We start from the raw sequence: 15,503 nt of genomic DNA, 5'->3' as shown, positions 1-15,503 counted from the left end.
TTTACTCTCCCATTTAAAATAAAAACAGGAAGAAACAGAAGAAGTACAGAAGGCTTGTCTTTGAGACAATCCCTGTCTCAAAGTACAGATGGTTGTGGTTTCTGCCGCATCATACACGTGAGAAGAGAGAAATGCAGCAACAGCAAATATGGGCAGAGCTTGGAGCCCAAACGTAACACTTTGCTTGAGGGAAGACAGAAACCAGAGCATAAGACTGCTCAAGAAGCAGCACATCCTGCAAGGCAACTACTGCTCTGCGTTGGAGTTTAATGCTACATTGCAACCACTCCCTAGAGTAAAGCGGAGGCTGCTAGGGTCCATTCCATGGAGTAGAAGGAAGAGCATGGACAAGTTTCCATTAGTCTCTGCATGTGAACATTAGAATTTTACTGTTTTTCTCTGCCTGAAATAATTATTGAGAAGGCTTTGCTTCCCTTATCCTCCTTTCTCCTCACAGCTTCTCAAAAAAGAAACAAACAAAAAAAACAAACAAAAAAAAAAGCAGAATGACAGATCAGAGATTCAATACTTCCCAGAGGGGGCGTAAGATGAGATGAATAAGGTAAGATGAAACCTGTCTATGTATTTACTTACACAAACACATTCTGCTCCTGTGATTGACAGTGATGTTACCACATTGAGTCTCTCACACTTCTACCACCCACCGCATGGGAGGTAGCACTGTCATGACTACAATACTGAGTCTTGCAGCATGGGAGAAGATGGAACGTACAACAGTGGTTGAATCTTTTAAATTTTACCTTTGTTCGAAAGTGCAACTGTTACCTATCACAGGTTACTTATTTTGTCATTTTTGCTTTACTTTGACCTGCTCTGAAAACAACTAAAAAAACTATTTTTTTCCTCTCCATTGTAAATTGGTATTAAAGCCAATAGAACAGCATTGTTTCATAACTGCTGCCACCACCTTCGAGAAGCAGCATTTGAGGTGCACAAAACCCAAACGTTTCATTAGAAAATATAAAATAACTATTAAAGCAAAACAATAAGCACATATCCATTCAATACTGCAATATGCTCATCCCTTAGTGTGTGGGGTAGGCTGTTTGGTAAAACTCATACCTGATTAAGTTAATGTGATTATTGAAACCTCTGCTAAGACTTCGGGCAGGCATTTGGTCCAACCAAAGCACGGGCTGGTCAGGGTCAGCTATCCTACAAAGACGAAGGACATTAATATTGGCACACATTTCAGTCCATGTAATATTTTTTAATTAAACTTTGTTCACACACAGACTAATTTTAGGCAAAAGCTAGAATGCAGAGATCACAAAAAAGAACTTCTTATTGAAACACATGTACAATTTTCATAAGGAAAAAAAAAACCTCATACACATTTTATGTTGCTGGAGTTTGAAACTTAGTTTTTGTTAGCCTGAGCTGCAATGGAGCCTATGGTCTTTCACAGCTTTGCCTCAACCAGAAAATGTTATTCCCAACTCATTTCCTCTATTAAAAAAGAAGAAAAATTGAGTATTTTCAGAAGTGTGCTCCTTGTCTGTAAACCACCCTTCTCTTTCATCAGAACACTTTCTAGTTACAGAGTGGTAGGAGTATTCCTCTTCTCCTCTGTGACTTCAGCCCTTTGGTTAACTGAAGCATGCAACATTATTTCAACCAACATAAGGCTTGTTCTCTCTCTCTTCTCTGACCATTACCTTCGCCACTTCACAGCAATATCAAACATATCTCTCCACTGCATCAGTCTGGTTTTCCCATTCATCCGAACTTTTGAGTTTGCCCACGTCCGCTGCACAGCTTGCATTACTTCTAGAGTGGCCAACCCCATTGCTGGGGGTGGGGCAGGGGGAGAGAGGGACAAACAACAGACACAGAAAACCAGTTAGAGCCAAACACTCTTTGTACAGGTAGCAACAGTGAAGTAGGAAAGTGATGTATTTACAGGAAAAGAATTGCCAACATCAATAAAATCTGGGAAATCACAATTTCCAGTCCCCAATTAAGTCAAGAAACTGCTGACATAATGACTATTTTCATTTTAAACTTTTAATCTGATTTGAGAGATACAGAGCATAAAACTAATTTGCAGATAGCAAAGGTATAGCATTAAATTATCACCACACTGATTTATTTTTCCACTCAAATTTACAGAGTATTTTCCATATACCTCTATGTATTCTTTTATTTGGAAGAAATCCTGGTGTCTCATACTGCATCATGGAACCCAGATGATCAGCTACACATACGAGTTCTTGCACATCAGGCTTATAGCTTTCAAAATTCTGAAATAACACATCTCTTACAGAGGAGAAAAACATGCATCAGACATAACTTGGCAACAAAAGTCCTGAAAGTTGTAAAACACAGATTTGTTTGTCTGCTAATCAATACCTTTTGTGAGAGAAATACTTAGAAGCAGTATAAAGAACACTCCTTCCTCCTCCTGCCCCACTGAACATACACAGTACATGGGAGTTATGCTCAGTATCTCAAATGAAGTCGTGGTCTCACTGAATTCAGTGGCGGATCTTATTACTGTCACAACCAGTATTTCCTTCCGACTTGCTCTCAATAAATGATCTTTATTAAAGTTAACAGATAATGCATATTATCCTTCAATGTTACACTCACCCCGAGGAACTTTAAAACCAAGTAAGAAAAGAATACATATAGAAACAAGAAGCTTTATTCTGTAACTTCTCCTGTAAGTCTGTAAAAGCTTCTCGTGCTAAAAACACAAATGTGCTTTTACACAAAAGCCATAAATTTTTAACTCAGCCATTTTTTACATAGATAAAATGAATACATGAAAATATATCTAGAAACTAGTTTACAGCAGGAGAAACTGTTATCTTCCCTTTAGCTACATATTTCTGAAGCTTATTCTAACAAATCCCCTGCTTTGTTGATTGAAATCAACCTCCTCCTAAAGTATTAGTTATCTAAATTAATACCAAGAATATTTTTTCCCAGTTAAATCCCGTTGCCATTAAAAAAAAAAAAAATCTATTAAGTATCTAGGAAATTACACCCATAACAAAATAAAAACTCAATACACAAAAAGAAACTGTAATAATGGTGCTACACAATGCTAGACTGAGCATCTCAAACTTATAATTGCAAGAAAAAAAAGAAATAGAATAGTTAATCAGTAAGGCCATAGAATATGAAACAACATTATGTGAATATTATTGATTACGTGAAGAAAATCATCCTAAGTTTCATTCTTCCACTTTCATGAGCTAAACCAATTCCAACCCCTATGATTCTGAAAAGGATTTAGACACTCAGTGGAATTCCACTTTCATATAGTATTAAACATTTATGCTTTTATAATACCTAGGAATAGGACTTTAAAAAGTCAACCTGAAAAAAACATTTTGAGTAGGCTTTAAAAAAAATAATTACTCACTTTATATGTGGCTGTAACCCTGGCTGTTCTTCATAATTTTCTATAAGAAAAGGAAGATTTTTGGCCCAGTGGTCCTTGAAATTTCCAGGAAGATCTATATCAATATTATACTCTGTAAGAGGAGTATCCAAATGCGCGTGCAAGTATCTAGAATACTCTGGAGGAAAGAAATAAAATAAAATACCGTTTGCATAATCAGCCTACTTGCATAATTACATAAAAACAAAAACCAGATTATATGTTTGTCAATTATCCAACATGACTTTAATAAGTCACTACTCTTAGATAATTTAATTTTGCTACTAGCTAATTTCCAAGATAGAAATAAGTCTATTTCAACTAAGTATCACACTTTACCATTATACTGAAATGTGAATTTCATTTGTGGTCCCAGTTTTTAACTGTAGGAACAAACAGGAATCAGCACACGTTTTTCTAAACAGACATACTCAACAGTGCTCATGAGAATGTACAATTTTTTATTTAAAATGGCCACAAATACAAGCATGTTTGCATGTTTAGGGTTCTCAAAGGCTTTAAGAATTTTTTATTTTTTTTTAAAAGAAAGAAAGAAAAACAATTCCAACCTACCTCGGAGGTATTTCACTTTCAGATATTCTGGGCTGGCCTTCTGACCTGGTAGTGGATCATTTAACATAACTTTAGTCTGAGCTTTTATGCCTTCATAAAACTGTCCCATTGCAACATGGCTAAGGCCTTTCATGTACTGGCATACTTCATTGTATGGTTCTAGTTGTAGGCATCTCTAGGAGATTAAAGGTACAAAGTACACATAAATCAAGAGAGAGAATTAATATCTTCAAATAAACTAACTCATTTGGTCAGAAGAACAGATGAAAAGATTTATTGATTATTAAGATCCACTTCTATCTCAATTTCTTTCAAATGATGCTAAGCATGTAAATTGGTAGCAAATGTAAGAAAAAAATATTTTCAGCTTCATTAAAGGGGCAGGGCAGAAAAAAAGGAACTGCCAGTGCAAATATGCTTTTGATCACACTTTAATTGTTACAAAAATAGATCATGTTTGTCCTAATATTATTAACACTACAGAAGTTTCAACGTTAGTTGAATGAAATTAGACAAAACATACTCCTGACAATACTAGTAACAAGTCATTTATGACTAGTTCAACATACCTATCATGCCATTTCTTCCAAGCATATGTTTGCTAGTTCATGCACTGGCACACTTCATTATGTTAGTCAACTATTTACTATATGTTAAACACATAGCAAATTCATATTTATCATTCAAAAATTAATGCTCTGATTCCTCTAGCAATTACATGTCTTTAGAAGAGCATCTCTGTCTTTAAAGTTGAAATATCTTTTCAATTACACGAGTATCTACAAATTGTGTTACAGAAGGTGAATACGTAATAATGCACATAGTGTTCTCCTTGGAATAAGCACACACTCATGTGTAATTGTTTCCATATTTTATCTCACTCCTTGTTTTAAGGATACTGACATATGACTAACATATGCCTTCATTGTTCTGTCTACAAAATGAGGACATTATTTAATGCCAAAAGAGAGAGGAAAGATTTTGTTTCCCTATGGAAACAGGCACATGCTCAATGAATCACAACATATTCTGAGTTTTTCAAAACAAAGAAAATACCCCAGAAAAATTAGATAAATATTGGAACTTTCTAGGCTTATTTTAAGATAAAATTATAAGAAGACCACACTACTTCTGCCATCAGATACGAAAAAACCTTAGGTTTCAACCCAAACTAAAATATTAGCAATAACACAATTACTAATTTAAAAAACAAAACAAAACAAAAAACCCAAATGAAATATTTCAGCCAGAGCCTGGTTTTAGAAATTAATAAAACAGTTAGAGGAAGCATCTAAGGTTTTATACATCTTTTAAAGACAGACTGCATAACAAAATAATTTTAGCTGAAGTGCACATACACATTCAGAATGAAAACTTTAGACGTTTGCCCACTATATTGCACTTGCTGAATGCTAGTCCTTGTTAAAACGTATTAATTTTGTATTTACTTAGGGCTTGCTTACCTTAAAATTCTTTAGTGCCTCATCTAAGCTACCATGATGATAAAGCATCATTCCTTTGAGCTGCAATGTCTGAACATGATTTTGATTTAGCAGCAAAGCCTTCTGGAAGCTCTCTGTAGCAGCATCAAAGTTGCCAAGTTCTCTAGGTGATTCCATAAAGTGGAAAGTAAAGAATATGGAAGGCGACAGCGACAAAGAAATTATGTGTTAAAAAGTTGTTTTAACGCATCCAAAGGGGATATCATTAAAGAGGAATACAGTACTAATGGAAAATTTCTTTAACAAAAGCAGTAATCCTGCAGCTGTTCTTCAGTGGTAATAACAGAACAGCTACACAGAGTTTTTTCACTCCCAAAAACATGTACTCCAAAATACAACCCCACAAGACCACAAATCTTCACAATCCTCAGTGGACATAAAAACACATACCTATGGTATTTCTTCAGAAACTAAAAGAAACAAAACTTGCAGAAAGCATTATTGGAAAACACTATCATGACAGGTCTTTTTAATGTCTAAGTAAAAACACATTTAAAAAAAATACACTAACTACTTCAATGCTGAATAAGAAAAAAACATAAGGTGTTTGAAAGCTGAAACTAACTAAAAACATATAGACTGGCATTACTCCATGTGCAGGACACCTTTTAGTAAAAACAGCCACAGAGAAACTATAATGAAAAAAATTAAAATGGAAATAGTACACATACTCAAAATGTAAAACAGGAAATAAAAAGTTGACAAGGCACAGCAGGTTAGGAAAAGAACTATAACGGGCAGAGATACTCAGTTGCTGACTATGTTATGTTCTTGTCTTGTTATATACAAGCTACACGTACTTTTCTCCTTAGTAATTATCTGCAGACCACCAAGTAATGCTTTTTATTAAACTATAAATTATTTTATCTTTAATGTAAATTAAAAACAGAAAAAGTGACTACTTACCTTACTAAACAGAGATTGCTTTTTTAAAATTATCATTTAATAAAAAATATTATTTATTTTTTAAATTTTTTTTAATTATTAGGAAAGAAACTGCATGTCTATACTAAAAATATCCTAAACAGGAAATTAGCTAAATTCTCAGAACTGTAAATCCATTTGGTGAGAGATTAACTGATACAGGATCTAGCAGTTCTATAAAACAATACGTACTATGCAATGAGTTTTTCATAAATTTAGGTAGCACAATAATCTCAGATAGCAACTAATGAGCATATTAATCAACAGATTGTACTAAACATTTCCATAATTTAAAAGCATTCAGCATACCTAAAACTGAAAAAGACCTTACTGAAAAACACCATTTACCTAACCTTTGAGTCTGGGAGACTCAAAAAGCTACTGGAAACTGAATTAAAAATCCAAAGCAAACTTAGAAATAATTTATATTCAACATATCCTGACACAGTCATAATGGCTGTAGGAGCTACCAAATACACATGTGATTCTGCATAGTTTTGTAACAAACGTGTAAAACAAAGAGTGCATTCTAAAGAACACAATCAGATAGAAAAATTACTTTAAAACTATTAACTGAATGTAGTTACCTGTAGGCTTGCCCCAGACTTTTATATGCATCTATGAAATCTGCTTTCTGCTTCAGAGCCTCTTTGAACGATTCAATGGCTTCCTACAGAAAGATGCCAACAGAAAAATTTGTCACTTACTGCATTTGTTTAATTTTAGCAATCCCAGGAGTTACTAACTGCGGATTTACAGTTATTCATCAAAATCTTTAGCAGGAACAAAAAAGGCATGGATTTATTACAAAAACTATAGAGTAATAATCATATAGCAAATGAAATATTGCAATATTCTTTATGGTAGTGACAGATTTAGCTGAAATTCCTTTGTCTAATGTGCTATGGCAATGAGTGATTTTTTTAGCATTTTAATAGAATTCAGAGATTAAATCCCTTCAGAGTTTGCTTTCAAATCTCAGTTTGGTCCCTAAGGCAAAGCAGTCTCTCCTTACAGTCCTCCTTCTTCATTCATAATATCCCTTTAAATTTTTGCAGTCCAATTGACTCCTTCAAATCTGTACCTCTGCCTTTCATTGTTTTGTTGCGTTCTGTGTTATTTGCACAGTTCACAAACACTCTCTTGAGAGATTACAGAAAAGTGATCATCTTCACACAACAGCATGTACGGCTGCTGTGAGGAATACAATGTAATAAAAAGAAAATAGCTAAAGGTAATTATATGTATATACTCAAACAAATCTTCCTCTTCCAAGGATTTGATTAAGAACTCAGGTTTTTAAACCAGACTGGCTATATAAACTGGCAAATGCAGTACTGAGACTTAGAACTAAGGATGGAATAATCAACTATTTTGTATTATGAAGAAATGTCTGAAAAGTATCTTGAAGTTTATAGAGCAAGAAAATAAATGCTGTAAGGAAAGAATCATTAGTATCTTCAGTCAATTTAGAGATCCTTATTCAGAAAAACTACCAAATATATTCTGAGCACTACAACATGCACAAAGATATCTATTGAACAAAAATATAAGATAATCCCCTATCATTACTGATAGGCTCATGTGCTCTAGATAAACTTTAAATCCAAGAAGATTGCTGGTTTTGGATCATTACTCTTGGGAATTAAAAAAATGAACACTCTGCTACCCTAACCCCGAATCTCAGTTTTCAGCAAGCCTAGTAAAACCTTACAGGTGACATGTATAGCCTTTCTTTAAGAGGCAGTCTGAACCTGACTGGAAGCTTAGGTATACCTGGGGACAAAAAGCCACTCGGTCACAATCTCTCAGGACTTGAATATTAAAGAGGGAAGACACTTCCTTTGAGAAAATAAATTGGGTGGAAGGAGGTGGTGGTGCAGAAATGTGCTGATCTGCATATCAGAAATAAGAAAATACTGCTCCTATCTTGAAAATTGAGACATTATTTGTCCTTGTCAATTATATTTCTACCATCATTTTCTGGGTTCTCAGCTGCCTACACCAAAAATCAGAAATTAAATCGTACTATTACTTGCAAGTAACTCATTTGACTGCAATAAGATACAGACAGTAAGTTCAATGACAGCCTGAAGTTCTCACAGCATAAACAGAGTGTGTACCAGCTTGGGTACTAAGAAAATGGAGAAGTAGCCTGTTCTCTAAAAAAAGAAAAAACAAAACAAAACAAAAATTGCCAACCAAAACATGCAGTGATTGCCTATGAAAGATACTGGGCTGAAACTCAGCGAGTCCTGGGCTGTCTCCAGGTTCTGTCAGGATTTCTTCATACAACAACATTTCATTCATACATTCTTTAATGAATCCCAAGCTGTTAGCAGAGGTTGAAAAAAAGCTTCCACTATGTCAGAATTTAAGAATCACACAGCTGCATCCTTCATTTTTCAAACTGAGTCAGACAACTTGTCTAATTACTCTCCCCTCAGAAAAACTGCAGCAGTATCACTAAATACTTTATAAGCAAGAAATAGGTGCAATATTACTACACGTAAAACCCAGAGAAGCTTTGAGTCAGAAAACGGTGAAACATTAAAAAAAGGCATGAGAAGAACTTACTTCCCGCTGATTTTAGAATCTGAGGTAGCAACTATGTCCTCTCAATTTAGATAGGAGCATTTCAGAATCAATATACAACTGAAATACACAGGCACAGATGCAGGGCTCTCTATCAGCTGTTTCCTTGATTACCTTTTAGGTCACTCAAGGAGGAATTTAAAATTATTTTCCACTTCATCCCTTTCCCCTTCATAAAACCTAGGGAATCTCCATTTCATGGAAAGAAATTTTGAATATAACCATACAGATATTAGCAGAGGTGCTAAATACAAACATCTTTCAAAGCACTCCATGACCATGTCGGTTATCACTGATTTACCAAGATCCAGCAAGACCAACAGTATTTACACGTCATACCATGAAGTATTACAGTCAGCAATGGCACCTTTCCATTTTGCTTGCACTTTTTTGCCTTAAAAATTCTTCCTTATGTGAGAGAAAATATGTATGTCAACACCTATGATATTTCTACTGTTCTACATGAACTATTATTTAACATAGCTTTACCTTCAAAAGTCCTCTGTGAAAAAAGGTTAAGCCTTTATAAAGCATAGCTATAGGCTGATTTTTGTTCAGTTCCAACGAGTGCTGAAAATCTTCATGGGCTGTTGCATAATCCTGTGACAAAGTAGATTTTAAATGACAGAGGAAATACCATATAAATAGAGAGGAATACATACTTTTATTGTCATAAAAGTGAACTACAGAATTTTGTTTAATATATGAAGTCAGTTTCAGGGCTAAGCAGCCACAATTGTCAAGTGCCAGTCAGAATATCAAAGAATAAGGAATGCACAATATACCTCCAACTTCTACAGCAAGTGCTAGGTAAAATGTAGTAAAGCAAGTGGGAAAATAGCTGGAAACAAATACAGTGAAATCAGAAGAATAAAGTGTGAAATCAGCTATTTAGTATTTATACAATCTTTGAAGATAAAGTTACTAGTTTTACATTAAAGTCCAAGAACAACAAACACAGATTACATAGCAAAATAGGAAGTTAGCATTTTTGTTGGGCTTTTTGTTTGTTTGTACTCTCTTTGTATGGTGTGTTGTTTTGAGGGTTTTTTTAAGCATATAGGGCAGTTACCGCCTTGGCTGTAACTGTTTTCTTTTTTAGACTAGCATTTAACAATGCTACTTCAATGTAGTTGTAGATTATAAATCAAGTAAAATTCTTTATCCATATCCTACTCCTTAAATACACAAAACAATCCGAGATGTGCATGCAAGGTACTTACCCTCTGATTCTCTGCATTAAACAGATATGCAGATTAAAGACTTGAAGAATACCTCTGAACTGTCAAAAAAGTCAACTACAGGAAAATCAGAGCTTTTATTGTTATTTTATTTTTTAATTTAAATAGGAAAGAAGCTCTTGAACAAAAGTAACAACTAGCACAAACAACAGCAACAAAATAACAAACAACATCCACACAACCAAAACCAAACAGAATCCCCCAAATCCACTAACCTCAGATATGAAGTAAAGGGTACCCCTGTGCCTGTAGAGCCGTGCTGATGGTTGTAGCTGAATAGCTTTGGTGAGATCAGATAAAGCTTCACTGATTCGTCCTAGTGGGGACAATATCTAACAGTACAAAACAAAAACATAGTTTAGACCAAACAGGTTGAATAGATTTGTTCTAGAAATATGAAGATCATTCTTTTTCATGTTCAAGCACTACTATAAATTTCAGTAGTTTCTGCTTTTAAATCCCTATCAAAGGGAAAATCTGAAAGCGTTTTTCTCAAAAAAAAAAAAAAAAAAAAAAAATCAGTGTACATGAACATCACCAATAACATTTGCAGAAACCTAGTATTCCAAATAACAAGTCAGCCAAAGCAGAATACTCTATCTCAAGTTACTTCAACACATTCAACTGAAAGTGTAATTAAAGTACTCTCATAAACATTTTATTTTGACAAAATAATCCTCCCAATGGAAAATGGTCCATTATCCAATTATTGGAATGCCTTTCACATATTTAGATCAAGATTATTAACAAATGTATTAGCAAATCATTAAAAGCATGAAAAATGTGAATTACAATTTCATACTATGCCAGTTACCATTATACAGTATGTTGACTTTAATAAATATTTATACTTTTGGTTTGTCTACAAAGCTGCTTCTTGAAATCAATTTTCTGTAATTTAATTGGCAAGACAAAACATGATTTTCTAAATGAAAAATATCTGTGTATCTGAATGATATTTAGCTTATATGCACAAATATAAAACTGAAACATTTGATTAAAAACTCATTCTTTACAAGTTTGTCATTTTAACAACTAGTCCTAACAATAAATTTACTAAGGTGACAGTAAGTGCAAACAGGGATATTTTGATTCTTTATATCATAAAACCCCACACATAATCTTGCTATATAGGATGTCAAACCTAAACACTTAGACATAATAAGTGCTATTCTATTGGCTATAGTAACTCCATATGGTGTATGTTTCATTTTAAAAATAAACATTCCATAAATTACACCATTTGACAGCAAATATGTACATTTTAAAAGAAAGGAGGAATGTTCACAGAAAAACAGAGATAAGACTTTACTCATTAAATCAGTGAAGAAATACTTGAAAACACTGTATAAATGTAACTTCTCCAAAAATCTGAAAAGAGTCAAAAAATGCTCACTTCTGCTCGCTGTTCAAATACTTCAGGATGATCTGGTTCTAGACTAATCACCCTACTGAGCTCAAACAGAGCGAGTTCAGCATTTTTCATATCCTGAAAAGGAGAAAAATAAGCAAGGTAAACAAGTGTGCATAATTAGAGTAATATACTCTGAAGACTGAAGGACAACTAATTGGCTGAGTTTCTGAAAGCGTACCAGTTTACATTAAAAGCCTTTCACACCTTCGGCAGTAACATTGAGATGCAGTATTCTACAAATAGCTGGAAAAAACCCAACCATTTGCTATAAACAATAAATATAAACTTTACTTTCACACATCATCTTTGTGCAGTACCTCTAATAATTTATTAATAACTCTGTGAATAAGCATTAGGTTTACAGCTCCATAGGTACCTGTCTTGGCAGCAAAGCTGGCTCAAGCTCTCACATGAACTCCAACACGCACGCATACTCTCACCCACCACTGTTTTCATCTGTAACTTAATCCAAGTAGTACTGGGGAACGTGTTGATGCTGTGTTGATGCCATCAGCATCTTTCCTATCTAAAGTTTTATATTGTCCTCAATAAATTGTAGGACGGAAGCAGTTACTTAATTGGAAAAAAAAAATCCAAACTGGTTATATAGCAAGTTCTATATTAGATTTCATTGACCTTTCTCGAGGCAAAGAAATTTTGCATGTGCTTAACATCATCTTTGTGTCTTAGAAGTGTTGCTCACAGAAACTTTTAAGAAGTGAAGCTGTCTAAACATCTAGCTGAACTGAGAAAAACTCACGCTGGTGTTAAAAGCACGCAAATATGAGGGACTTCAAGCCCCTGTCAGCACCACTAAAGAATTAAATATTCTGCACAAAGAAAATGTTCAATCTGTTATACAACTATTCTTTCTTCTAGAATTCCAGCAACCATTCAATCATGACTCAACAGGCCACAAACTCAAACTACAAGGACCATCGTCTACTTTTAAGCTTATTTTTGTTTGTTGTTTGAGCAGTCAGCTCTAACTGTAACTAATTTAAATTTGAATTTTTTTTTATCACATTCAAGGTGGCACATATCAAGAGGCACAGGCAATCAAGAAGCAGCATGAAGTCTATTGGATTGCAAGAGCTAATGATGTTACCAAGTTGCAAGAAAAGACTTTTTCATTTCCAAATACAGACTAGATGTGGAGACAAATTCAGAGGGACTTCCTAATTATGATCTGTCTCTCAGAGGCAAGATACTGCCTGTTAGCTGATTAGGTGCCTCTTTCAAGTGGCTGTGGCTTCCAGCCTTACTATCCACCACTCACAATTGTGCCTATATTCTCCTCTGGCACCCTTGCTTCACACTGCTTTACTTCCACAATTCCACAAAGCAAATGTACCCACTTGAGTAGTATGATCCATGAGATCCTTCTATGTTATGGAGCATCTACCAAGGGATGGACACATAGTTATAGTAGGACAGCACAAAGACTTTGGGATGTACCTATCAAGTTCTCATCAGTCTAGCTCCTCTTGTTACAGGCTTTCTTATAGTATGGATTCAAGTAATTTAGTCAGATATTCATGTAAATAATTATCTACTCACATGTAGTCCTTTTTTTCCATATGCTATCCCTCGTCCATAAATTGCACTAACCAGCTCTGGTTCTTCCTGTTAAGATTAAAAATGAATACAATTATCAGCTGTGGTTTTGTTTTGTTTTTTAAAGGTATCTTTCCTCAGTACATATTTAATTCTTGCTGATCTTAAGTAGTAAGCAATGAACAATCACAGTTGTCAGGCAAAGACATTGACTGTATTACAGTCCATTCCTTTCACATGCTCACAACTTCCAATTCAATTTACTGGAATTGTTCTGGAGTATTTGTCTGTAAAATAAGGTAAACAATGCAGTTGTGTAGTCAGTGACCACCTATCAGAAGCTATGTACACATTAGTACTGTCTATTGTCCCAACTTCATTACTTGTAATCTTACTGGTAATTACATGACTTCTTTTGTCTAATGTCACTGAAGTTAAACAAATACAATACAGTCATTCAAAGCTTGTTTTGTTTGTAATTTAAATTTAAGATTTAAAATTAGGAAGCGGGAAACTGTGACATCCTGACAAAATTTGTATTTGGGAAGCAACTAAGAAGAGAGGTATTTTGCCAAAATAGTTAGCAAAATTCAAAAAAATCTTCCTTGGGTTAGATTTGAGTCTGCCTCAGGCAATTAAGGGGATGCATCTTACATAATGAACCTACTTCTTGTTCAGTGCTATTTACTCCAGCCATGGTTTCCTATGCAAATTTGAAGAACTACAACAGCAAAACTGGTTTTCTTGGCACAACAATGCCTACGCAGTCAGTTTCCCTGGCCACCTTCACACCTGCAAGCAACACAGCTGTGCTACAAAAGTTTGCAGCAGAGGCCTGGTCTCATTTAGGCCTGGGACAACTGCCAAGAAACCAATTCTTTCATTGACAAAACAACAGGCAGGTGGTACATCAATGCTGGCAGCTTGCCAGGCTTGAGATGATTCCAAGTGTACACTTGCCAATGACAACTGCAAGTAACTTCCCTACTTTTAATAGTGAAACTAAGCAAGGCCGTTTTGTTCCGTTAAATGTTTTAATACTCATTTCATATGTACTTAAAATTGCCTTATGGAAGACAGAGTGAACAATCACAACCACTCTACAGCCTTTCAGGCATACAATTAGCATGATATTCATTTCAACTGAGATGTGTGCATTGCAAAGGTACTCCGTTACATACACGTTCCTCACAATATCTTTCTACAGTCACTGTATCTTGCTCATCTTCACTTACATTAAGTTTCTTTCCTAATAAAGAGAAGGCAGGAAGCATTATATAAGTCCAGTGGTTTTGAAGCAGGACTTCTCATTAGGGGAAAAAAACAAAACAAAACAAAACAAAATCATTCCTCACATTAAAAACAAATCAAAGACAAAGATCACTAAACACCTACATCAACCAACCAACCAAAAAGCCCAACAAAAAGTATTCTGGATCCTTGATAAAACTCCCTGGAATAATCCCATTAAATTGCCATACTTTCACTCAATTTAAGTACAAGCCATATGAGTTAAAAAAAAAACCCACATGCTAGTATTTGCAGTACTACTTTCAGTTTGCATTTGTGTCCTATAACCAGTTTAGATAAAAAAAGCAGGTCCATGCTTCCGGTAGTTCCAGGTTATTAGCCATAAAAATAATATATTTCAAAATCAGCTTTAGCTGAAGTTTTTAAACTGTTGGGGTTGATTTTGTTTTAAAAGTGGCTACCTTCTACTTTATAGAAGAAGATTATGAATTCTTTACCTTGGTCAGAAAAAAAAAATGCTTAAGTATTAGTTATGTTTTACTTATATATTAAACTCACCAAATGATGGCCACTGAAGAAGGATAAACCCAGCATACAAAATCACTTAACAACATGAAAGCAAAGCAGAACTTGCCACTAGCAGTAAGTGATCTCTGACAGTTTTTCTGACATTACTGGCAACATGCTAACTGTTGCCCAAAAAATCCACATTCAAATATCTCAGCCTACATATTAAGAGGCCAATTAAAGGAACTTCAATTTTGCACAGATCAGTTTTCGGCAGATGTTTTTTCTTCCCCCCCTCTCCCCAAAGTGCCATAAAAAGTTTATTCCTACAGATGAGAAAAATACTCACCAAATAAAGATACTGAATCACCTGATTTTAAGAGTATGCTTATGTTTGGATGGAAAAAGATAAATAATAGAATAATTACTCTCATAGAATAATTACTCTCATTTAAAAATCATTAATTGAATCTTTGTTTTAGTAAAAGCAGAATATTTTATGTTATAGAATCATAGAATGGTTTGGG

General features: G+C 34.5%; 1 protein-coding gene across 1 annotated transcript in view; it reads right to left on the bottom strand.

Annotated features, from left to right (window-relative positions):
- TTC13 (tetratricopeptide repeat domain 13) overlaps positions 1–14,467 on the bottom strand; it is a gene marked incomplete at its 5' end in the record, with an annotated part of 30,504 nt that extends 16,037 nt beyond the window's left edge. Inside the window, 12 exons of the mRNA XM_010177988.2 lie at positions 1,084–1,176; positions 1,680–1,812; positions 2,150–2,280; positions 3,395–3,551; positions 3,986–4,160; positions 5,449–5,590; positions 6,999–7,081; positions 9,496–9,606; positions 10,463–10,579; positions 11,644–11,736; positions 13,222–13,287; positions 14,400–14,467. Of these exons, the coding sequence (XP_010176290.2) occupies positions 1,084–1,176; positions 1,680–1,812; positions 2,150–2,280; positions 3,395–3,551; positions 3,986–4,160; positions 5,449–5,590; positions 6,999–7,081; positions 9,496–9,606; positions 10,463–10,579; positions 11,644–11,736; positions 13,222–13,287; positions 14,400–14,467 (1,369 nt within the window). The remainder of the gene's footprint in view (positions 1–1,083; positions 1,177–1,679; positions 1,813–2,149; positions 2,281–3,394; positions 3,552–3,985; positions 4,161–5,448; positions 5,591–6,998; positions 7,082–9,495; positions 9,607–10,462; positions 10,580–11,643; positions 11,737–13,221; positions 13,288–14,399) is intronic.
- Between the last annotated feature and the right edge of the window lie 1,036 nt (positions 14,468–15,503).

The sequence above is a fragment of the Antrostomus carolinensis genome, unplaced genomic scaffold (genome assembly GCF_000700745.2).
Source record: "Antrostomus carolinensis isolate BGI_N321 unplaced genomic scaffold, ASM70074v2 scaffold31601, whole genome shotgun sequence".
Classification (NCBI taxonomy): Eukaryota; Metazoa; Chordata; class Aves; order Caprimulgiformes; family Caprimulgidae; genus Antrostomus; species Antrostomus carolinensis.
The sequence above is the reverse complement of the archived record's forward strand: the minus strand, read 5'-3'. Positions and strand labels throughout refer to the sequence as shown.